This window comes from Lissotriton helveticus, chromosome 1_2 (genome assembly GCF_964261635.1).
Source record: "Lissotriton helveticus chromosome 1_2, aLisHel1.1, whole genome shotgun sequence".
Lineage (NCBI taxonomy): Eukaryota > Metazoa > Chordata > Amphibia > Caudata > Salamandridae > Lissotriton > Lissotriton helveticus.
This window is the reverse complement of record NC_136058.1, coordinates 414,617,705-414,643,730: the sequence shown is the minus strand read 5'-3', so window position 1 is coordinate 414,643,730 and position 26,026 is coordinate 414,617,705. Positions and strand designations below refer to the sequence as shown.

The 26,026-nt window shown below is 42.9% G+C and overlaps 2 protein-coding genes across 2 annotated transcripts in view; both read left to right on the top strand.

The window, feature by feature from the left end:
- The window catches only part of LOC144806973 (uncharacterized), a 1,014,574-nt gene that overhangs the window by 520,299 nt on the left and 468,249 nt on the right, over nucleotides 1-26,026 (top strand).
- On the top strand, nucleotides 4,247-17,096 carry LOC144804786 (uncharacterized). The gene is made up of 4 exons (XM_078671930.1): nucleotides 4,247-6,309; nucleotides 10,588-10,854; nucleotides 11,021-11,579; nucleotides 15,744-17,096. The coding sequence occupies exons 1-4, from the start codon at nucleotides 4,592-4,594 to the stop codon at nucleotides 16,335-16,337; spliced, it is 3,138 nt and encodes a 1,045-aa protein (XP_078528056.1). The 5' UTR covers nucleotides 4,247-4,591; the 3' UTR covers nucleotides 16,338-17,096.

Below are 26,026 nucleotides of genomic sequence, written 5' to 3'. Positions count from 1 at the left end.
TGACGCCGATATGAAATTGAGTGGTATACATTTCAGGTGGGGTATGGCGACAGAGAAGGTAGCCTGAGTGATGGGAATTTGCTTGAAGTTGGAATTGTTAACTGCTCTGGGATTGGGCCTAGCATCTCTATGTGGATTCGACTGAAGGAAGAGGGAGTAAACATTGTTGTCCAATTGAGAATCTTTCATCCTGATGGGTCGGATGGAGGCGTGGCGGTAGGGAATTGTCTTCCAGCTCAAATGAGGAGACGTTGAGATTGCTGATATCCCATTGGATGTGCGGGGTGACATCCGTCTAACGTGATTTGTATTGGATTATTAAAGGGAGTGTCTACTCTTACCCATCGGCCTGGTGGGACACCAACAATTAGCGAGCTCACAGGTGAGGGATATTAGGCTCCGAACCTCAGCCTTAAGTTGAGGCTCCTGAGAGATCTCAGTGAGTTTGGCGTCATTAGTAAAGCGAGAACAGGAGGTCGTGATATGGGTCAGGGGGCCAGGAGAGACAGTACTCCGGTTTATGGCATTAGGGAGCAGCTGAGCTTAGAGACCAGGGCAGGGGGGAATAGAGATGGAGTCATGATTGAGGAGTGAAGGTGTGGGACTCATAAAGTGATTGATTAGTAGATAGGCGCCATGTTATTGGTCAAGTTAGGGGGTTCCAAGATAGCAAGTGTCATGGTTTGGTCCAGAAAGGGTGGCACAGACGCACCAGTGTTGACAGCGGGGGCATGTTTAGAGGTAAGGGGCAGATTTGAGGTGACGGTGTTAGTATTGAGTCAGTGTATTTCAGTGGTCGCTGCTCTAGGGGTGTGATGAGGGCTCAGACTATTATGACAAAGAATGTCGGTTGAAACAAGCTGCAAGGGTAATGATGAATGAATGCTATTGGGTAATCTGATGAAGATAGATAGGAAGGAGGAGAAGGGGTGGAGTATACTGGATGCCAGAGGAAAGGCCGCCTTGATTCTATTAGATCTCTCGGCGGCCTTTTACACAGTGAACCACAATATCCTACTCTGTTGCCTCAGAGATGAGTCAGCTCAAACTCTAATAGCCTCCTACCTATCAAACAGGATGTTCATGGTGGAGCAGGGAGAGGCAAAATCCAAACCTTTCAGTTCCCCGTGCGGTGTTCCCCAGGGGTCGTCACTAAGTCCCACTCTATTCAAATTTTATGTGGTACCCCTGGCGGCAATAATAAGGGATTACGGCTGTACCCCAGTCTCTTACGCCGACGACACACAAATCGTGGTGTCTATCACTAATAACATTAAAGAGACGGCCGAGAAATTTAAGAAATGCATGGAACACATTTTCAAGTGGATGCAGGGCAACTGCTTGAAACTAAATGGAAATAAAAGTGAAGTAATGCTGATGGGGACAGACATGCAAGCCTGGTCTCAGGAACGGTGGCCGGACAGCTTGGGCCAACGTCCCCCCCCAGTTAACAAAGTCAGAAATCTGGGAGTCCTCCTGGACGATAAGCTCACATATGAGGCACAAACAAACAAGTTAGGCTCCTCCATCTGGTACATTCTTAAAACAATCAGAAAACTCTTACCATTCATTCTCCAAGATTCGCGCAAGACAGTGGTTACAGCACTGGCGCTGTCTAGGTTGGACTTTGGAAACGCACTTTATGCGGGCATTCAGGCCAAGCAGCTAGCAACATTACGTCTACAAAATGCAGCAGCCAGGCTGGTGCTAGAGATTCCAAAGTTTGAACCAGTAGCGCACAGATTGAAAGGTCTTCACTGGCTGCCAATTGGTAAAAGAGTTCAATTCAAATCCCTGTGTCTGACATATAAAGCCCTTCATGGAACTGGTTGTTAGTTCCTGAAACATAATTTGAAATGGTACGAGCCCTCCAGATCCTTGAGATCCAGCCATCAAAAAATGATTCAGGTGCCTAGATTTAATCAGGTTCAGTGGGGTGGGAGAACTTTCAAACTGCATGCAGCCAGGATTTTGAACTTGCTCCCAATGTCAATTAGAAACAGCCCCTCATTGCTCTCTTTTAGAAAAGAGATAAAAACTTGGTTGTTCTCTACAAGTTTTTATCCCCAAATGGAAGCTAACTGGTCTACTATGTCACATAGTGCCAAGACGCCCATGGCCAATTGTGCGCTTTATAAATCAAAAAATCAAATTAATACAAGCAGTGGTGAGAGGGGAGGATACAGAACGAGGTAGCTGTGTAATGGCTAAAGGGCTAGGATGAGCTTGGGTCACAGAGGAAACTTTCTTCGCCACGGAGAGTTTCATGAGTGAGATAAATGTCATCAAGTGATTCTCAGTCGCACTCAGATGCTTGGATGAAGATAATTCCATTATTATAAAGGGAGATGGTTGTCTCTGCTTGACAACCGATACAGGGAGTTACCAAGAATCTGAGATGGTTGGGGGTTTTAGTGGATGCAGTAATCCGGAGCAGAGAGCAACGGGCTTTCCTCCAGTTTTCTGGTCTTGTAGTCTAGAAGATAAGGTCACTTATGGTATCTCCTTTATTCGTGCATATGTAGGAGACGGAGATAAGGGTTTTTGGGTAAAATTTGAGAAGCCTGTTTTTTAATTTCTTGAACATGCTTTTAGATAGTTTAGGGGGGTACATGATAGTGTAGGAATTACTGCCTTATGGAACCAGTTTGCAGTCTTAGTGATCTTCGAGAAAGGGAATCCATGGCTAAGGGCACCACATTTCTAGAGTTGAACAAGGGGAGGGACCTTGGTACTAAATGCTCACATGTGGGGGGGAGCTGAGGGGAGGAGAGGGGAAGGGGGTATGATCAGATGAAAGAAGGAAGGGATCAGGCAAACCATGGGGTGGTTGGAGGAAAGTTTCATGACTCTGTTCTACAAAGGCAGCCCATTAAACAGCAGAATCATGACAGAAGATATTTAGAGAGAAGAAGGTACTCTTTCTGTTTTGGGCTTCCCAGCATTATATGCATGCGATTACTATGTGTAAAACAGCAAATCCTGAAGAGAGGGCCCAACTGTGAATATAAGAAAGGGAAGTTGGAATACATTACGGCAAACTAGAATATGCAATTAGGAAGATAGAATCCGGATTAGAGGGATAGGGGGGATGAGGTGAACAGTGGCCTAGGATGAGGGGCTGAGAGGTGAGTAGAAATGCACTTATAAATTCGATGGACTGAGCCACTCTGGGAAGCCAAGCAGAATTAGTAAACAACATCATTCTAAGATGGCTGCCATCTTGGAAACACTCAGAAGCTATAGAACATGATAGTCCTTTTTTTATGTCCTTAGGAAGGACATGCCGAGTCCTATGATGATATCTAGATTCCGAGAATCCATTTTAGATTGGACAGGCACCTTATACGGGGGGGCTCAATACATGATGCACGGCTGCAAGGCCCAGATAAAGCCCCTTAATGCCAAAAGGGCCCCAAACACAATCAGCACACAAAAGGCCCTCATGATCATGCCTTGAGAAAACAGCTAGGGGAATCCTCCTGAAAAAAGAGTTAGTATTGAATGAAACAATGCACATGAACAATAATATTTGATGTATGGCACAACATCCTGATGTCTATCCTACTGTCTTGAGTCTTCCTGATCCATCTCTTACTCCAAGACTTGTTCTTGTTTTGACAAAACCTTGACCATATGCATCTACCTAAAACTGTAACTAGTGAATGAGTGCAATGCGAGCGCACTTTTTTTTTACTAAGTCACGAACACCTTTGCTGAAATAAATAAGATGTGGCATGTTCAAAGGAATTTTTATGTAAATATCTGTGTATGGTTAAATATGCCTTCATAATTTTTAACAATAGTAATAAGCAAGATGGTTTTTTAATCAATTAAAAATTGTGTATGCACATGCCTGTATTTTTCATGTAAGTAATTTAAATCTCTTTCCATCCAACAGAAAACAATCATTGATTGTACAAAATGTTTAAGAATAATGAAGATAATACTGTAAATCTGCAAAAGCAAAGTCTGAAATATTGAGTTCCAGTATTCAGGAAAACATAAGTGCCAACAGAGACAGCGGTACCTGAACATAAACTGACAGATCTTGGAAGTACCGTCAAGGAAAATTAGGTGGTTCTACGAGTCTCAGATGGCACCTCTGTGCCTCAAGATGAAAAAATGACCTCTATAAAATTAAGACAACACTGATCAACCACTTCTTGTGTAAACATGTCCAATACCAGCTCTGATCATGAGGTGGTTACAGCAGTGTTCAACTTCCTAAGGTGATATTAGACCACCATTCAATGATAGAGGTGTATTTTAAACTCTTTCAGACCATTCCAAAGCAACCAGCAAAAAGCACAGTTAACTGAAAGTTAAAAGAAATGGGGGTCCTGCTATATAAAATACAGAGCACTGTCCCAGTGTGCACCTCCCAGAAGGACGATGGATCTTTACTCCCAAGCTTGCAGAACCATTATCCACTCTAAAGACACAATCGCCCACGAAGAAGCCTTATACACGTTATGAGGGTGGCAAGTATTTGGTGAACTTTGCACTCTAGTGTTTAATCGGACAGTAAGTGTGCAAAATACCACACACATACAGGGTGTGAGAGAATAACACAAGTGCTTTACCAGTCATGTTGGCCCTTCAGGAAGTACAGTCAAGAGATGTAGAAAAATACATACCCGACTCAGAGACACTAACCAAGAAAGAAAAAACATACGCTTGCAGTGAATGTGGAAGTAGTTTTACTGAATCGTCTAAACTCAGGAGTCACCAGCGCACACACACAGGTGAAAAGCCATTCAAGTGCAGTGAATGTGGGAAGAGCTTTATATATTTACCAAGCCTAAAATGGCATCAGCTAACACACACAGGGGAAAAGCCATACCATTGCAGTGAATGTGTGAAGAGCTTTAGTCAACCTGCACACCTAAAACGGCATAGGGAAACACACACGGGGGAAAACCTGTTCAAGTGCAATGAATGTGGGAAGAGCTTTATGTATTTATCAGGCCTAAAACTCCATCAGAGTATACACACTGGAGAAAAATCATATCATTGCAGTGAATGTGTGAAGAGCTTTTGTCAATTAGCACACCTAAAACAGCACCAGAAAACACACACCGGGGAAAAACCATACCATTGCAGTGATTGTGGAAGTAGCTTTAGTCAATCTGCACACCTAAAACTCCATCAGAGAACACACACAGGGGAAAAACCATATCATTGCAGTGAATGTGGAAGTAGTTTTAGTAACTCATCAACATTAAAGTTACATCAACGAACACACACTGGAGAAAAACCATACCATTGCAGTGAATGTGGAAGTAGCTTTAATCAATATGCACACCTACAACTCCATCAGAGAACACACACAGGGGAAAAACCATATCATTGCAGTGAATGTGGAAATAGTTTTAGTAACTCATCAACATTAAAGTTACATCAACGAACACACACTGGAGAAAAACCATACCATTGCAGTGAATGTGGAAGTAGCTTTAGTCAATCTGCAAACCTAAAACGGCATCAGAGAACACACGTTGGGGAAAAACTATATCATTGCAGTGAATGTGGAAGTAGTTTTAGTAATTCATCAACATTAAAGTTTCATCAACATACACACACTGGAGAAAAACCATACCATTGCAGTGAATGTGGAAGTTGTTTTAGTTCAGCTTCAGGATTTATGTATCATCAAAAAACACACACAGGGGAAAAACCATATCATTGCAATGAATGCGGAAGTAGTTTTAGGAATTCGGTAACATTAAGGAATCATCAGCGAACACACACAGGGGAAAAACCATTTAAGTGCAGTGAATGCATGAAGAGCTTTAGTCGATTAACAGACTTAAAATACCATCAGAGAAATCACACAGGGGAAAAACCATACAAGTGCAGTGAATGTGTGAAGAGCTTTTGTCAATCATATCACCTAAAACAGCATCTGAAAACGCACACCGGGGAAAAACCATACCACTGCAGAGAATGTGGAAGTAGCTTTAGTGAATCTTCAACATTAAGGAAACATCAGCGAACACACACTGGGGAAAAACCATACCATTGCAGTGAATGTGGAAGTAGTTTTACGGAATCATCTCACCTCAGACGTCATCAGCGAACACACACAGGGGAAAAGCCATTCAAGTGCAGTAACTGTGGGAAGAGCTTTAGTCAATCTGCAGAGCTAAAACAACATAATCGAACACACACTGGCGAAAAACCATATAATTGCAGTGAATGTCTGAAGAGCTTTCGTCAATTATCACACCTAAAAAAGCACCAGAGAACACACACAGGGAAAAACCATATCATTGCAGTGAATGCTGAAGTAGTTTTAGTTCCTCTGCAGGATTAATGTATCATAAACAAACACGCTCAGGGGAAAAACTATATCATTGCAGTGAATGTCTGAAGAGCTTTTGTAAATTATCGTACCTAAAGCGGCATCAGAAAACACACTCTGGGGAAAAACCATTCCAGTGCAGTGATTGTGTCAAGAGATTTTATCAGAACTACATCAACATCAGTGAACACACACAGGAGAAAAGCCAGTGCAGTGAATGTGTGAAGAGCTTAAGTTAATCTGCAAACCTACAAAGACATCAGCGAGCACACCACCATCCCTGAACCAACATAGAAATAAACATAGAACTGAATGAATTTGGTAATAATTTAATTACATCACCAATAATACTGACCCATCCGTGCGTGTGCACTGAAGCTAAAAAGTGCAGTTATTGTAAGATGAAGGAATTATAGAAACTGATAAAATTATAACAATGCGGGACATTCAAATACCAGCTGATAAAAAGCAGGGGATAGAAAACTGAACTAGTAGGAAAGAAGAAAAATACATATATTTGAAAAATTATAAAAGTGCCTATTCTCTGCTATTGTTTATTTCCCCACAGCTAGGAAAAACATGAATTATCAGAATACCCATTAGGAGACTAGCACAAAGTGGACTAAAAGTGAAGAAACATTGTTGGTTTTTATTCTGTGAGAGAGATATAACGAAAGAAATCCAAGCACACCTGACCATGCTGCCAGTAAAATCAACACCATGAAACAATGCTTGGACTAACAAGTGTATTTTTAGCTAATTCTGGAGATTAATGATAAAACTTATAAACCCAACACACTCAAAGCAATTTAACAAGCACAAAATGAAGATTCTTCAGAGCTGGCTGTGGTTTTGGTCATTTTATGCATCATTAATGGTTCTATGACAGTGGCTAGAGAACTGTTTTGAAAAGCAGAAGTGAAAGCAGGAGAATGTGAGCTGTAGCTTTCTGGGTTAACCCTTTGCAGTTCTGACATTTACCTCTGAAGCAGGAGAATGTGAGCTGCAGCTCTCTGGTTTAACCCTCGCAGTGCATGAAATTTACCTCTGAAGCAGGAGAATGTGAGCTGCAGCTCTGGGTTAACCCTCGCAGTGGATGACATTTACCTCTGAAGCAGGAGAATGTGAGCTGCAGCTCTCCGGGTTAACCCTCGCAGCGCATGCCATTTACCTCTGAAGCTCTAATATAGAACAAATGATGCTCATTTCCATCATCATTCAAGCAAATCCGAGGAGACAGAGAAGTTGAAACATTTAGGGCCTGATTTTGATCTCGGCGGACGGGTTACTCCATCACAATGGTTACAGATATTCCAACCGTCTAAATATGAATTCCATTATAACTTTCTTCGTCACGGAGAGTTTCATGAGTGAGGAAAATGTCCTCAAGTGATTCTAAATTGCACTCAGATGCTTGGATGAAGCTAATCCCATTATTATAACGGGAGATGGTTGTCTCTGCTTGACAACTGATACAGGGAGTTTCCTAAGAATCTGAGACCGTTGGGGGTTTTAGTGGATGCAGTAATCCGGAGCAGAGAGCAACGGGCTTTCCTCCAGTTTTCTGGTCTTGTAGTCTAGAAGATAAGGTCACTTATGGTAGCTCCTTTATTCGTGCATATGTAGGAGATGGAGATAAGGGTTTCTGGGTGAAATTTGAGAAGCCTGTTTTTGAATTTCTTGAACATGCTTTTAGATAGTTTAGGGGGGTATATCATAGTGTAGGAATTACTCCCTTCTGGAACCAGTTTGGAGTCTAGTGATCTTTGAGAAAGGGAATCCATGGCTAAGGGCACGACATTTCTAGAGTTGAACAAGGGGAGGGACCTTGGTACTAAATGCTCACATGTGGTGGGGGGGCTGAGGGGAGGAGAGGGGAAGGGGGTATGATCAGATGAAAGAAGGAAGGCATGGGGCAAACCATGCGGTGGGTGGAGAAAAGTTTCATGACTGTTCTACAAAGGCAGCCCATTAAACAGCAGAATCATGACAGAAGATATCTTTTTTTTTTTTGCAGAGTTTTATATAGCGCAACTAGACCCGAACTGAACCGGGTATCAGAGCGCTTTACATAGCACCAGTTACGTTACACAAGGACACACATTCATTTTGTTAGGCACGAGGAGATTAAGTGATTTGCCCAGAATCACAGGAGGTTTTGGCGACATTACCGAGACTGAAACCGGGTTCCCCAGGTCCAGGTCCCTTTCTGTTTTAGGCTTCCCAGCATAATATGCATGCAATTACTATGTGTAAAGCAGCAAATCCTGAAGAGAGGGCCCAACTGTGAATATTAGAAAGGGAAGTTGGAGTACATTACGGCAAACTAGAAAATGCAATTAGGAAGATAGAATCCGGATTAGAGGGATAGGGGGGATGAGGTGAACAGTGGCCTAGGATGAGGGGCTGAGAGGTGAGTAGAGATGCACTTGGAAATTCAATAGATTGAGCTAGTCTGGGAAGCCAAGCAGAATTAGTAAACAACATAATTCTAAGATGGCTGCCATCTTGGAAAGACTCAGAAGCTATAGAAAATAATTGTCCTTTTTTCATGTCCTTAGGAAGGACATGCCGAGTCCTATGATGATATCTAGATTCCGAGAGTCTTAGAGGCGCCGCCATTTTAGATTGGACAGGCACCTTATATGGGGGGGCTCAATATATGATGCAGGGCTACAAGGCCCAGATAAAGCCCCTTAACGCCACAAGGGCCCCAAACACAGTCAGCACACAAAAGGCCCTCATGATCATGCCTTGAGATAACAGCGAGTCACGAACACCTTTGCTGAAATAAATAAGATGTGGCATGTTCAAAGGAATTTTTATGTAAATATCTGTGTATGGTTAAATATGCCTTCATAATTTTCAACAATAGTAATAAACAAGATGTTTTTTTAATCAATTAAAAATTGTGTATGCACATTCCTGTATTTTTCATGTAATTTAAATCTCTTTACATCCAACAGAAAACAATCCTTGATTGTACAAAATGTTTAAGAATAATGAAGATAATACTGTAAATCTGCAAAAGCAAAGTCTAAAATATTGAGTTCCAGTATTCAGGAAAACATAAGTGCCGACAGAGACAGCGGTACCTGAGCATAAATTGACAGATTTTGGAATTACCGTCAAGGAAAATTAGGTGGTTCTACGAGTCTCAGATGTGCACCTCTGTGCCTCAAGATGAAGAAATGACCTCTAGAAAATTAAGACAACACTGATCAACCACTTCTTGTGTAAACATATCCAATACCAGCTCTGATCATGAGGTGGTTACAGCAGTGTTCAACTTCCTAAAGTGATATTAGACCACCATTCAATGATAGAGGTGTATTGTAAACTCTTTCAGACCATTCCAAAGCAACCAGCAAAAAAGCACAGTTAACTGAAAGTTAAAAGAAATGGGGGTCCTGCTATATAAAATACAGAGCACTGTCCCAGTGTGCACCTCCCAGTAGGATGATGGATCTTTACTCCCAAGCTTGCAGAACCATTATCCACTCTAAAGACAAAATCGCCCACGAAGAAGCCTTATACACGTTATGAGAGTGGCGAGTATTTGGTGAACTTTGCACTCTAGTATTTAATCGGAAAATAAGTGTGCAAAATACCACACACATACAGGGTGTGAGAGAACAACACAAGTGCTTTACCAGTCATGTTGGCCCTTCAGGAAGCACAGTCAAGAGATGTAGAAAAATACATTTCTGACTCGGAGACACTAACCAAGAAAGAAAAAACATGCACTTGCAGTGAATGTGGAAGTAGTTTTACTGAATCGTCTAAACTCAGGAGTCACCAGCGCACACGCACGGGTGAAAAGCCATTCAAGTGCAGTGAATGTGGGAAGAGCTTTATATATTTACCAAGCCTAAAATGGCTTCAGCTAACACACACAGGGGAAAAGCCCTACCATTGCAGTGAATGTGTGCAGAGCTTTAGTCAACCTGCACACCTAAAACGGCATAAGGGAACACACACGGGGGAAATCCTTTTCAAGTGCAATAAATGTGGGAAGAGCTTTATGTATTTATCAGACCTAAAACTCCATCAGAGAATACACACTGGAGAAAAATCATATCATTGCAGTGAATGTGTGAAGAGCTTTAGTCAACCTGCACACCTAAAACGGCATAAGGGAACACACACGGGGAAAAACCTGTTCAAGTGCAATGAATGTGGGAAGAGCTTTATATATTTATCAGACCTAAAACTCCTTCAGAGAACACATACAGGGGAAAAACCATATCATTGCAGTGAATGTGGAATTAGTTTTAGTAACTCATCAACATTAAAGTTACATCACGAACACACACTGGAGAAAAACCATACCATTGCAGTCAATGTGGAAGTAGTTTTAATCAATCTGCACACCTAAAACGGCATCAGGGAACACACGTTGGGGAAAACCTGTTCAAGTGCAATGAATGTGGAAAGAGCTTTATATATTTGTCAGACCTAAAACTCCATCAGAGAACACACACAGGGGAAAAACTTTATCATTGCAGTGAATGTGGAAGTAGTTTTAGTAACTCATCAACATTAAAGTTTCATCAAAAAACACACTGGAGAAAAACCATACCATTGCAGTCAATGTGGAAGTAGTTTTAGTTCAGCTTCAGAATTTATGTATCATCAAAAAACACACACAGGGGAAAAACCATATCATTGCAATGAATGCGGAAGTAGTTTTAGGAATTCGGTAACATTAAGGAATCATCAGCGAACACACACAGGGGAAAAACCATTTAAGTGCAGTGAATGTATGAAGAGCTTTAGTCGATTAACAGACTTAAAATACCATCAGAGAAATCACACAGGGGAAAAACCATACAAGTGCAGTGAATGTGTGAAGAGCTTTTGTCAATCATATCACCTAAAACAGCATCAGAAAACACACACCGGGGAAAAACCATACCACTGCAGAGAATGTGGAAGTAGCTTTAGTGAATCTTCAACATTAAGGAAACATCAGCGAACACACACTGGGGAAAAACCATACCATTGCAGTGAATGTGGAAGTAGTTTTACGGAATCATCTCACCTCAGACGTCATCAGCGAACACACACAGGGGAAAAGCCATTCAAGTGCAGTAACTGTGGGAAGAGCTTTAGTCAATCTGCAGAGCTAAAACAACATAATCGAACACACACTGGCGAAAAACCATATCATTGCAGTGAATGTCTGAAGAGCTTTAGTCAATTATCACACCTAAAAAAGCACCAGAGAACACACACAGGGAAAAACCATATCATTGCAGTGAATGCTGAAGTAGTTTTAGTTCCTCTGCAGGATTAATGTATCATAAACAAACACGCTCGGGGGAAAAACTATATCATTGCAGTGAATGTCATGCAGCTCTCCGTGTTACCCTCACAGCGCATGACATTTACCTCTGAAGCAGGAGAATGTGAGCTGCAGCTCTCCGGGTTAACCCTCGCAGCGCATGCCATTTACCTCTGAAGCTCTAATATAGAACAAATGATGCTCATTTCCATCATCATTCAAGCAAATCCGAGGAGACAGAGAAGTTGAAACATTTAGGGCCTGATTTCGATCTCGGCGGACGGGTTACTCCATCACAATGGTTACAGATATTCCAACCGTCTAAATATGAATTCCATTATATTCAGTTGGATTAATATTTCGGCCGACGGGATATTTGCCACTGTTGTGACGGAGTAACCTGTCCGCCGAGATCTAAATCAGGCCCTTGGTTATTAACAGGTTTCTGAAAGCTAGAGCTGCAGCTGTGTGATAGCCAGACTGAGCACAAGGCTTCACTCCAGAAGACTACAGGATCAATAATGAAGGTCACAGAGCTTTGTGCGATAGCCAGGCTGAGCATGAGGCTTCACTCCAGAAGAGTGCAGGATCAATAATGAAGGCCACAGAGGTGCAGCTGTGTGATAGCCAGGCCGAGTACTTCACTTCAGAAGAGTGCAGGAGATAGGGTGCTCCTGGTCTACGGTGTTAGGGAGAAGCTAAGTTGGGAGAACAAGGGGAGGGGAGAATTGAGATGGAGTCCTGATTGAGGAGTGGGTGTGTGGGATTTATAAACTGGTTGATGAGGAGATAGGAGCCATGTTATTGGTCAAGTTAGGGGGTTCCGAGATTGCAAGTATCATGGTTTGTTTCAAAGGGGGTCACAGACGCATCAGTGGTAAGAGTGGGGGAATGTTAAGAGGTAAGGGGCAGAGATGAGGTGAAGGTGTTAGTTTTGAGTCTTGTATGTATTTCAGTGGGCGCTGCTCTAGGGGTATAGGGAGGGCTCAGACTATTATGGCGACAGCTGTTGGTTGATTCAAGCAGCAAAGGTAATGGTGAATGAATGCTGTTGGGTAATCTGATAAAGATGGATGAGGAGGAGGGGAAGAAGTTGAGTAATACAAGGAGAGGGGAGGATATAGAACGAGGTACCTGTGGGATGACTAAAGGGCTGTGATGAGCTTGGGTCAGTGAGGAAACTTTCTTAATCACAGAGAGTTTGATGAGTGAGGAAAATGTAATCCAGTAATTCTAGGTTACATTCAGATGATTAGATGAGGATAATCCCATTATTATAAAGTGAGATGTTTGCCACTGCTCGACAAAGGATAGAGGTAGTTACCGAGAGTCTGAGATCATGGAGGGTGTTAGTGGATGCAGTGATCCGGAGCAGAGAGCAAAGGAGTGTCCTCCATTTTGTCTGGTCTTTTAGTGTAGAAGATAAGGTCACTTATGGTAGCTCCTTTATTCTTCCAGACGTAGGGGGGATAAGGATTTCTGGTTGAAATTTGAGAAGCCTGTGTTTGAAGTTCTTGAAAATGCTTTTAGATAGATTAGGGGTTTATATATTAGTGTATGAATTCCGGCCGTCTGGAACAAGTTACTAACTAGATTATACAGTTAGGAAGATAGAATCCAGAGTAGAAGGATAGGGGGATTGGGGTGAACAGTAGCCTAGGATGAAGTGCTGAGAGGTGAGTAGAGATGCACTTGGAAATTCGATAGACCGAGCCAGTCTGGGAATCTAAGCAGAATTAGTAAACAACATCATTCTAAGATGGCCACCAGGGTAATCCTCCTGAAAAAAAGGGTTAGTAGTGAATGAAACCAGGCACCTCCATAAAGAATACAATTTGGTGTATGGCGTAGCATTATGATGTCCAATCTACTGTCTTGGGTCTTCCTGGTCAATCTCTTACTCCAAGAGCTGTTCTTTTTTTGACAAAACCATGACCATATGCATCTACCTTAAACTGTAACTAGTATATGAGTGCTATGTGTGTGTCCTTTTCTTTTTTACTAAGTTACTCTATGAACATCTTTGCTAAAATAAAGAAGATGTGGCATGTTCAAAGGAACTTTTATGTAAATATCTGTGTATGGTAACATTTACCATCATAAATTTCAACAATAGTAATAAACATAAGTGCCGGCAGAGACAGCCGTACCTGAACATAAACTGACAGATCTTGGAAATACCGTCAAGGGCAATTCTGTGATTTTACGAGTCAGCTGTGCACCTCGGTGCCTCAAGATGAAGAAATTACCACTGATAAACACCTTCTTGTGTAAACATGTCCAATACCAGCTCTGCTCATGAGGTGGTTACGGCAGTACTCTGCTTCCTAAAATGATATCAGACCACCATTTAGTGCTAGAGGTGTATTGTAAACTCTTTCAGGCCATTCCATAGCAACCAGCAAAAAGCACAGTGGAGTGGAGCTTGACAACTGAAAATTAAAAGTAATAGGGGATCTGCAGTATAAAATACAGAGTACTATCCCAGTGTGCACCGACCAAAAGACGATGGATCTTTACCCGCAAGCATGCAGATCCATTATTCAGTCTAAAGACACAATCACCCACAAAGAAACCTTGTACACATAATGAGTGTGGCGAGTATTTGATGACCGTTGCACGTTATTGTTTTATCAGGAAGCAAACAAGAGCCCCAAACACAATCAGTGCACACAAGGCCCTCATAATCTGGCCTTGAGACCACAGCAAGGGGGATCCTGAAAGAAAGAGTTAGTAGAGAATGAAACCAGGCACCTCCATGAACAATAACATTTGGTGTATGGCACAGCATTCTGATGTCCAATCTACTGTCTTGGGTCTTCCTGATCCATCTCTTACTCCAAGAGCTTTTCTAGTTTTGACAAAACCTTGACCATATGAAGCTACCTTAAGCTGTAACTAGTATATGAGTGCTATGCGAGCGCTCTCTTTTTGCTAAATTAGTCTATGAACACCTTTGCTGAAATAAATAAGATGTGGCATGTTCAAAGGAACGTTTATGTAAATATCTGTGTATGGTTAAATTTGCCATCATAAGTTTCAACAATAGTAATACATTAGATGCTTTTACAATCAATTAAAAATTGTGTATGCACATTCCTGTATTTTCCATTTAAGTAATTAAAATCTCTTTACCTCCAACAGAAAAAAATCCTAGGTTGTACTAAATGTTTAAGAATAATGAAGATAATACTGGAAATCTGAAAAAGCGAAGTCTGAAATATTGAGTTTCTGTATTCAGGAAAACATAAGTGCCGACAGAGGCAGCGGTACCTGAACAAAAACTGACAGATCTTGGAAGTACCATCAAGGGCTATTCTGTGATTCTAAGAGTCTCATCTGTGCAACTCGGTGCCTCAAGATGAAGAAATGACCTCTAGAAAATGAAAACAACACTGATAAATCACTTCTTGTGTAAACATGTCCAATACCAGCTCGGACCATGAGGTGATTACAGCAGTACTCACCTTCCTAAAATGATATCCGACCACCATTCAGTGCCAGAGGTGTATCGTAAACTCTTTCAGGTCATTCCATGTCAACCAGCGAAAAGCACAATGGAGTGGAGCTAAAAAACTGAAATTTAAAAGAAATAGGGGTTCTGCTGTAAAATACAGAGTACTGTCCCAGTGTTCACCGACCAAAAGGACGATGGATCTTTACCCGCAAGCTTGCAGAACCATTATCCAGTCTAAAGACACAATCACCCACAAAGAAGCCTTATACGCATTATGAGTGTGGCGAGTATTTGGTGACCTTTGCACTGTATTCTTTAATCAGAAAGCAAATGTGCAAAATACCACACGCATACAGTGTATGTGAGAATAACAAATGTTTTTTATCAGTCATGTTGGCCCTTTAGGAAGCACAAGAGATTTAGCAAAATACATACCCAACTCAGAGACACTAACCAAGAAAGAAAAATCATACCCTTGCAGTGAATGTGAAAGTAGTTTTACGGAATCATCTAAACTCAGGTGTTATCACCGAACACACACAGGGAAAAAGCCATTCAAGTGCAATGAATGCAGAAGTAGATTTAGTGATTACTCAAATCTCATGATTCATCTACGAACACACACAGGTGAAAAACCATTCAAGTGCAGCGAATGTGGGAAGAGCTTCATAGATGTACCTAGCCTAAAATGACATCAGCGAACACACACAGGGGAAAAGCCATTCAGGTGCAGTGAATGTGGAAGTACTTTTAGTGAATCTTCAGCATTAAGGAATCATCTGCAAACACACACGGGTGAAAAACCATTCGAGTGCAGTGAATGTGCAAGTAGTTTTAGTGATCCGTCAGCATTAAGGAATCATCTGCGAAAACACACGGGTGAAAAACCATTCGAGTGCAGTGACTGTTTGAAGAGGTTTAGTAAATATAAACACCTAAATCGGCATCAGGGAATACACAGAGGGGAAAAACCATATCATTGCGGTGAATGTGTGAAGAAGTTTAGTCGATTATCACACCTAAAACCGCATCAGGGAACACACACAGGGAAAAAAACATATCATTGCAGTGAATGTGGAAGTAGTTTTAGTGAATCTTCAACATTAAGGAATCATATGCAAACACACACTGGAGATAAACCATTCAGGTGCAGTGAATGTGGGAAGAGCTTTATATATTTATCAGGAGTAAAACAGCATCAGAGAACACACACAGTGGAGAAACCATTCATGTGTAGTGAATGCGGAAGTCGTTTTTGTGACTCTTCAGCATTACAGATTCATTAGCAAACACACACAAGGGAAAAACCATACCACTGCAGTAAATGTGGAAGTTGTTTTAGGTACTCTTCACAATTAATGTATCATCAGCAAACACACACGGGAAAAACCATTCCAGTGCAGTGAATGTGTGGAGATATTTGGTCATTTATCAAACCTACATAGACATCAGAGAACCCACACAGGGGAAAAGCCATTCCTGTGCAGTGAGTGTGTGAAGAGCTTCAGTCAATCTTCAACCTTACAAAAACATCAGCGAGCAACCAACAATCCCTGAACACACCTTGAAGCTCTTAATCACTCTGCATTCTGGTAACATCACAAGAATCAGATACAGCACAAGAGGGGAATATACAAGCGAAATGCCAATCGAGTGAAGAATCAAACAGTGCCAAGTTTTAGCCTGACACTTTTTAGCAGCTACATAAATGAAATCGTTGCAGCTCCGAAAAATCTTAATTTGGATGTACCAAAGCAGGCAACGATCACATTCCAATTTTGTTTTAAGTGGATGATGCGGTACTGTTGGCAAGAACGGAGATAGCAATGCATCGACTATTAGAAGACTTTGAGTCCTACTGTGTATCAAGGAAATTGTCCATTAATGTCGATAAAACGAAATATATGGTTTTCAATCAAAAACAAGAATTGCGGGCTACTTTTAATGTTTGTAAAACATTATTGAAAGAAGTATCAAATCAAATCAAGCTTTATTCGGATCATACATAATGTCCATAAAAGAATACTATAAAAAATGCAATAAAATCCATTTACAGACATTAATTTCAGTTGTCAACATTATAAAATGAACATAATCATTATTCAATTATACATTTAATAGAAAAGTATACAGTTTAGATAATTTCATAATTCAACTTTTCCAGGTGAACGAGTTAATTCCTTTATTTAGTTACCGACTTTATGTAGCAAATTACTGCAATACAGACTGATACTTTCTCCAAATTTCATATATAGTTAAAACCAGCTTTATAGGAATACAGGCAGTTATCTTTAAAAATTGGACGGAGAACATTTTTCCTAGTTTTTGTATAAAAATTACAAAAAAGTAAAAAGTGAAGGGTACTCTGTGTGGACCTACCATCACACGGACATTTGGGGAGATTAGCGGACCACTTGCCCCTTTTGGGGAAAGCAAAGAGGTAGTGTAATGTATTTATCTGTAGTCTGGTTAGGTAGAATCTATGCTCAACATTGGTTATAAAAATGAGGTATGGCTGTATGTCCATGGCAACTGGCCCCTCAAGACAAAATGAAACAGTTATCTTAGCACTTGAAACCTATGCTCTTGACACTGTCCTAACACTGACACTGCTCTTGACACTGTCCTAACATTTAAGAGACTCTTTTTTAATTCAAACTCACTAATTTTTTGTATATCTTCAGGTCGATTCTAGTTCAGGGCCAAGTTGCATTCTATTAAAAATCCACTGATATAACTTAACCGCTATATTTTCTTACATCGGTCTTGGGACAAACAGTCTAATATAATATCCCTTGTAAAATGAGTGTCTTCCCTAGTCCAGACACGGTGCCACAGGTTTAAAGCGGCCTTACTGATCAAATCGTGTATGTATGATATTACACTTTATGCAAAATGATAGAAGAAGTAGAGGAAGGTACGGCTAGCAAGCGTCTTTAAAAAGTATTTTCAAGGATTTGTAATGGCAAGGTATCTGCTAAGCCCCAAAGGGCTCCCCCGTAACAACTCCCTGTGATGCACTTTGCTCCGTATAACTTTAGAATCTCCCGTACGGGTGTATTACCAATTTTTGGGGAGAATCTGAAAAAAGCCTCCACTAATTTCACAAATTTCAACTTGCTTAGGGTTATATGTGTATTCCAGGTGCCCTTACTGTTAGGAAGAATCCCTAAATATGAGAAGGAAAATGTTCTCTCTATTAATGTCCCGTTAATATAGTGTGATTTTGTCTTAATTTTCCTTTTACCACAGGACATAACCAAGGTTTTACTCAGGTTAATTTTTAAATGTTTTTCTGTCATAAAACTGGTAAAACTATCCATAAGAATTTGTAAGCCGTTTGCTGTCCTTGAAATTAGGACAACATCATCAGCGTACAATAATAGGGGAGTAGGCCGCTTACCGACCTTAGGAACATCTGCCCCTAAATTCTTTAATAATAAGTCAACACCATTTATATAAAGTGAAAACAAAAGAAGCGCAAGAGTGCATCCCGGTCTAATCCCACATGTGATACTAAAGTGCTTTGTGCATTCCCCATATTTTCCATAGCGTTTCTTCGCTGACAGACGTGCGTAGATTTGAGATAAGAAACTAATAATATCCTGGGGGTGCACCCATCCCTCCCAACTACTCCCATAACTTTTAATGATTCACCAAGTCAAATGCACTTGACAAATCTACAAAGTAAAGGTGAAGGGAGCCCTCCCTTCCAAGAGTGTATTTTCCTATTATTAGTTCTAAAATCAAACACAGTTCAATTGTTCCAACGCCCCATCTGAAGCCATACTGGGCTACAGATAAGATGTTTTTTTCTTCTACACAGTGCTCCAGCCTGGCCAGCAACATTCTGCACATGACCTTAGATGTTGAGTCAAGCAAAGATATTGGGCGATAGCAACTAGCACTGCTCCTATTCCCCTTTTTAAAAATGGGGACTATCAGGCTCTCCGCCCAAGTTGCAGGTATCACCCCATCGATGGTTGCATTAAAGAATTGGTGCAAGACAGGTACCCAAAAATCCATGTTATGTTTAAATACATCAATTGGGACCCCATCAGGGCCAGCCGCTTTGCCACTAGCGCTGTTCTTAAGAGCTGCTCTAATTTCCTCTTGGCTTATACTTCCTATTTTAGTGTTTTTTAAAATAATAGTGGTGTTGTCCTCACTATAATACGCTGATTTGTTTCATTAACAATTGCTTCAAAGTGGGTTAACCAATCTGCTGGAGCCACTACTGTGTCAATTGTCACTGATTGGACATCTTTGAAGAATGGTTGGTCCAGGGGTTTCAGAAAAAGTGTTGAGTCTTTAGCCTCGGCAGCTTTAGTCAGGTTCTCCCAAGCCTTGTCCCTGATCTCTGATTTTCTTTGGGAAAGAGCTTCTTTATGTAGTTTCCGAAGAATACTAATCTCCTCCCTATTAAGCGGGATTGCTTTTAATGCAGGCTTTAAGTCTCTGTTTAATCTAGAGCATTGATTATCGAGCCATCTTGGGGACTATGACACATTTGATTTAGGATTCCTTCTCAAATTACAAGAGATTACAATAGAGATATTTTGGAAGGCCATAACTATGTCCATACTATTTGAGGATTTGTCTAAACAGGTTACAATATGATGATTCATTTTTGTAGGATCCTATTTGCAAAAGCTTCTGGATCAACTCCTGCCCATTTAATAGAAATCCCATTTTCACCCTGTGTTTTAATATCCGCAGGGTGAATGCATGGTACAGATTTTTTAAAAAGGGGAGCGTTTAAAGTTATACATTTCAGGGTCTTTTTCTCTGCCAGTGACCCAAGAAGGCTTTTCCAGACATTAGCCTGTGTGAGGATAATGTATTTACTTACCTGTACCTCACCTAGCTAAAACTCCGCTGTCTAGCCCACCACCACCACCAACAAATCGCGTTAAACTCCACGCCAGTGATGGCATAATTCTTGCCACAATCGAGCCGCCTATAGGTCATGCACACACCTTAATGGTCGGCAAAAAAAGTACTACATGTACAATCATGTTAACATGACTCTACCCGGTACGTTTGTCTTTTGTCCTATGTGTTTTATGTAGCAAAGCCAGAGGGAATCCCCCTCTAACACATATCGCACTTTACGGAGTGTGACACTTTTTGAAAAAATAACACAATCACTATAATTTAGTTTTGATATTATTTAATGCACTTTACTCACATACTCAATGGTCCTGAGGAAAGCCAGTTTTAACACAAAAGGCTTGGCTGAAACATGTAGACCACACAGGATGCAGGAGATCATAATATATACTCCATCGCGTCCGCTTGCCTTTTTAACCGCTAACAGGGGCCCAGAAATTAACATTTCATTATTATCCCTCGGGTACTGGGACCTACTGTATAGCTTTTAACCTTTCACTTTCTCACTCACTACACTGCACACTCAGTAAGTATACCAGCTCCGCAGTAAATCTGGCGTTGAAGCACACCCGGGACACATTCGGTGTCACTGTGGTGGACCCGATGATGAAGCATGCCACCAACTAGGTTGGTGGGTGAGAGTTTCATGAACAAACCTAATGGTTTTCCGACGCTCGTACATAACTGAGTCTTTTTCCTTTTCTAAAAAATATTTGGCTGGTCCTTATTGATATTTATATATAATCCTGGGGATTTGGACTAGCTTATCTGGTCCTCTCTCTCTCCTTCGATTTGGTATACATTAGGCAGCGCACAGCTGCGAGAGTTAAACATACATCTACTCAAGATGGCAAAAAACCAAGGCCTCACGCTTACTGAGGACGACGTCAGCGAAATTCTAGCTGACCCGACTCTTTTGGCAGACTTCAACATATCAACAACCATAGCACAAAGCACAGACTGGGACACGTTAACAGAGAAAAAGCGGAACAGGATACGGACTATCCTGCATGGCGTCATTTTAGCACAATACCTGCGTACCAACACAGCACCAGCTGGCCTCCTGGTGACCAACGCCCCAAGAATCTTTCTGGACGATGCAACCTTCAGAAAAGACTGGGCCCAGATCGCCTGGCATTGTACCAGGGACTGGCTGGTATTGATAATAAAAACGGCCAAGCGCCTATCTGATGCAATTCTGATTGAAATCCAGGCCACTGAAACTCATTTCAGGACCACACTAACAGGATATAAAAAGAAATTAGATGACCAGAACCGGGAAATGGCCGAATATAAAGATTATCTGACACAAACAAAAGTAAAGAAATTTGAAAAAGACCTCAAGAAGTTCAGCTACCTAAAAACCTACCCATACGCGGAAGATGAGTATACAGCTCCCAAGAGAGACACAGACAGCTCTGGCGTCAACAGCTCGGTCTCGAGCAACTCGAGTTCAGGATCAAACAAGTCTAGAGGTCGTGGACGACGAGTCCAACATTGGCAGCAACCCTGGCAAGGAGCGCCACAACAATGGCAGGGACCACCACAAGGTCATAATTTTGGCCCCCCACATTTTGGCCCAATGCCGCCATACTTCGGTTACCCTCCATTATATGCTCCAAGAAACATGCCTTTCCACCAAGGCAACCAAAATCAGTGACGTCCTTTTTTATCACAGGGCCGGAGACCATGTGGCAAAATAAGGAACCCCACACAGGTACAGTGGGCCCCAGAGGAGGAACCAGTGAGTTCGAACACCCGGAACAAGTCCAAGGAACAAGCAGGAACAAGCAGATAACATCAACCAATCCATTGGTTTTCAACATCTCCTCCACACAACTTTCGGAGGAAGAAATTGAAGTCCTGAACAAGGGCCTGTCTTTCGTCCCTACTGCCAGACTTGATACCTTCAAATTACATCAAGAACTTGCGGAATTTTTCCGTAAACTCAAACTGAGGGCTTTCTTTGAAAAACAGGACAACAAAGAACATAGCAATGAGCCCACCAATGAGACTGGCCTCAAACTCAAATCCAACTTCGTCCCCCCACCAGCAAGTATACCAGTGGAAATTTCCACTTTTGAACAAGCTGTCTACTCAGATGTAGAACACCTACGACCTCATGCATCCTACAACAACCTCTCCAACCAAGAACGCGATGTCATCAAACGCCTACAGAGTGACCCTGCCTTAATAATCAAGCCAGCGGATAAGGGAGGAGGCATAGTCGTGATGAATAAAACTGATTACGACAAGGAATGCCTGAGACTCCTCAGTGACACGAGAAACTACAAACCCCTCAAATCAGACCCGACAGAGGGATTAAGAGAAACCATTACTCTCCTAGTAACAAAAGCTAGGTGTTAGACCCATCTGCTTATGAGAGTCCCCTCACACTATGATTTATTTTGTTCCCCCGTGCCTCCCAAAATTTGTCGCTTTTTCCTTGTCTACCAGGACCTTTTTTTTGTGTGTGTGTTGTTTCATGGGGCTAGATGTTCCTTGACACCCAGTTGCTCACAAGGTTCTTGGCACCTACGTGCAGGGCCTGGCGGAACCTGTGGCATCACGAACTGGAGGTGTCACCCTGTATAATGGCCCTGAAATGGCGCACACCCTTGTCTCGCAGAGAAGTGACTCCCATTGGAGCCCCATTGACCTCTGACCCTTTTTGAGGTTTTGGCGCCTTTTGTGTATGGAACATATTTCTGACAGGAATCCCCTCAGGTTATTCAGGAACACAAAATGGCTGCCCTAGAGCCCCACTGCGGTGGCCTCTAGAGACCATTAGACACCTCAAAAGTGCCAAGTCATTGTCACGAGCCAGGGAAGGTTCTAGAACCTTCTAGCTCGTGCCGGCACCCCAGGGTACTGGCTATATAAGGCGCAGTCCTGGGCGGCCATTTTAGTTCGACCAGAAGACTTAGAAGAGAAGAGACACCAGATTGACAACTGCCCTGTTGATCCCCTGAGGTGGCTGTAAGCTGAGGCCTAAGAGTCGCAAAGGGTTGCTGGCGTTGTTCCTGACTGGCGTTCCAGTCAGCTCCGTGAGAAGTGACCTTGCACCTATAGCGCCTGCCCAGCCGGAGCCTCATTGTCCCGAAAGACTTTGGCCTTATTATAGTGCCTCCCCGTCCCCCCCGGTGGTGACATCGTGAGAGATATCGCGGGTCGCGAGGCGAGAGCAATTTCGCCGCGACCGCAATCACCAGAAGTGCCCCTTCAAGTAAAGCGTCTCCTGGCGGGCATTCGGACGTTTCCGAACCCACCGCCACAGAAGCGCTGCCTGTGTGGACTGAAGGTGAGGTGGTGCGCCGGGGCGGGGAAAGGCCGGCCTTCATTGGGCGAGACTAGCGTCTCGGCCCTACCCTAGTGAATCCGGAGCCATAGTGTGGGCGGGAACCACCCCGTGTGAGGAAATCGGAGGGAGGACGGTGGAGCCCCTGGAGGTCCTATCGCTAGCGGGAGAAGTGCTGTGCCCTGACTGAATCGCTTACCGATTGCAACCGTTGTGAGGTGGGCCCGTTTCGTCAAGAAAGTGCAGCGTTTTCCACAAACTGTGATTCAGCATTGATTTTGACTGTGCGCAAAGGTTGTGTGACCCCTCCGGCAGCCCGTTCGTCAGTCTAGAGACTTAAACTGGAGCCGCAGTCGGAATAGCCTGCCAAAGCCCATAGGTGCGCATAGACTCCACCGACAAGCGGAACAATCATCCCCTAGCGGCAGCGGAGTGTGAATGCTGTTCTCATACAGTTTCTTTACTTTGTAGATGAACGCATAATGTGCACTGACTGAAACATAGTCTAACGATTGAGTAGTGTCCAGAAGTCCTACCCATTGAAACCAACGTAACTGTAAGAGTGCATTATTCCACAGTGAAATGTATTGCAAATGTTTTCTCTCTCCAAGTAACTAATTGGTGGCAGCGAAACTTAAGTGAACCTTAAGACCTTATCTAAATATTCCAAAAAGTATTCATTATGCTATTTATTGGAAGTATTTATTCCTGATATTTATGCTATTTATTGGAAGTATTTATTCCTGATATTTATGCTATTTATTGGAAGTATTTATTCGTGATATTTATGCTATTTATTTCTGAACCCATTTCTGAAGAGTTATTATTTATTTATTGCCTAGACTGATTTCCTAGTGACTGACAATTCGGAAACAAATGTGAATGTAATTTTTCCAATGTACTTCATTTAACCCAGAGAGAGATTTTTATATAAAAGGAACGTATTTTTCTACAACAGTGGTGTGGTGTCCTTCTTTTTACGTGACGTTCAGGGGGTTATTATTGGGTCGGAATCGACTTAACACACCAGCCTTCGCCTGCCTTGCCACTCTAGCCAAGCTACCCCCCTTTGTGCTGGGCTTGCCCATCACAGGTCCAACATAAAATTGGTGGCGCAGCGGTGGGATCGCGAGCTGTGTTGTTCCGAACCCCATAGTAATTCAGTGTGCGTCACGAGGTACACACCCGGAGTTTTCTCCCAGCGGCCCTCAAATTCAACTTTTTGTTTTTTCCAAATTCTTTCCTGGAGGTGGGTGGAGGTGATCCTCAGAGTTTCCTATCCTGTAACCTACTTCGGGGTGGTTGTCCACACTTTTCACTGACAAGATGGAATTCGAGATGTCAGAGCTGGAGACCTATACTGTGGCACAGCTCAAGGATTTCTGTCAGGAAAGGGGAGTGTTCGTTAGGCGAGGGGCCAAAAGAGAGGAACTCCGTACTAGTCTGCGAGCCTGGGTGGAAGCACACACGGAGGGAACGGTGGAGGAGGAGGACTCCGACAGGGATACTGTCATTGAGGCAGCTGCAGAATGTCCCCCGGGGGTGGGTGAGATGTCCATCAACCCCAAGGTAGCCTCACAGGAGGGCAGTAGTGTGTCATCGAGAGGGTTGTCCGAGACCGAGTTAGCCGACAGGAGGGAGGAGAGACAGTTGAGGTGGGAACTGGCCAAGCTGGAGATGGAAGGGAGGAGGATGGAGCACGAGTTCAGGTTACGCGAACTCGACCTCAAGTCCCGTAACAACACTCCGGAGGGTGTCGAGTCTAAGGAAATTGCCAGGGAGCCCAGGCCCCATTTACCAAAGGACGTTGTCGCCAGTTACGTAGCCGGAGACAACATAGCCAAGTGGCTGGCAGCCTATGAGGTCTCCTTAAGAACCCATGGGATCCATGAGAAGCATTGGGGTGGTGGATTGTACCGGTACATGCCTCCGACAGGTAGGGATGCCCTATTGGCCCTAGACCGGGAGGAGCAGGTAGACTACCCCGCCATGAAGGTGGCGCTCATCAGAAAGTTTGGGTTGACCCCAGAGAAATACCGGCAGAGGTTTAGGGGCAGTCACAAGCTGAGCTCACAGAATTGGGTTGACTTCCTGGATTTTGCCAAGAAAGCCCTGGATGGGTGGGTCCAAGGTAGTGAGGTGGAGGACTATCGAGGGTTGTACGACCTAATACTCAAGGAACATCTATTCGAGAAATGTCTTCCCGAGCTGAGGCAACACCTGGTAGACAGCAAACTTACTTGCCCCAGTAAGTTTGCTGAGGAGGCGGACATTTGGGCAAGTACCCGAGTGTCCCCGAAGGGGACTGGAGGAGATTCTCATAAGTCCGGACAGGGCGCTCCCCAGAAGAAAGAGGGGGGAGATAATAAGAAACAGGAGTTCTCCAAAGGCCCCCAAAATAACTTTAAGGGGAAAGGATCCTTTTCCAACTCTAAGGCTAACCCGCAGAAGAACCCTAATCCTGGCCAGAGTCAGCAGCCAAGGGTTGTCCATTGCTTTGAGTGCGGTGGTGTTGGACATTATAAGGGAGACGCGAAATGCCCAAAGAGACCACCTCCTCCCACTGGAGGAAAGGCCCCGGGAGTCTCTAGTGTAGCGCTTGGGGAGGAGATGCCCTTAAGCAAGGGGAGGGAGTGGGCGGGTGTCACCTTAGTGTCCCTGGGTGATCGGGAGATGGTTCCAAAGATTCAGGTGCCCTCAAATACTACCAAGTACGGGCAATGGATCACCATCAATGGCCATAGAGGGGAAGCTCTGAGAGATACAGGAGCCAGCATGACTATG

Coding starts and splice junctions, on each gene's coding strand:
- LOC144804786 (XM_078671930.1), top strand. CDS start 4,592: ATGTTGGCCCTTCAGGAAGTACAGTCAAGAGATGTAGAAAAATACATA. Junction 6,310..10,587: donor GAAGTAGTTTTAGTTCCTCT/GCAGGATTAATG, acceptor TTAGTTTTAGTA/ACTCATCAACATTAAAGTTA. Junction 11,580..15,743: donor TCATTGCAGTGAATGCTGAA/GTAGTTTTAGTT, acceptor AGCCTAAAATGA/CATCAGCGAACACACACAGG.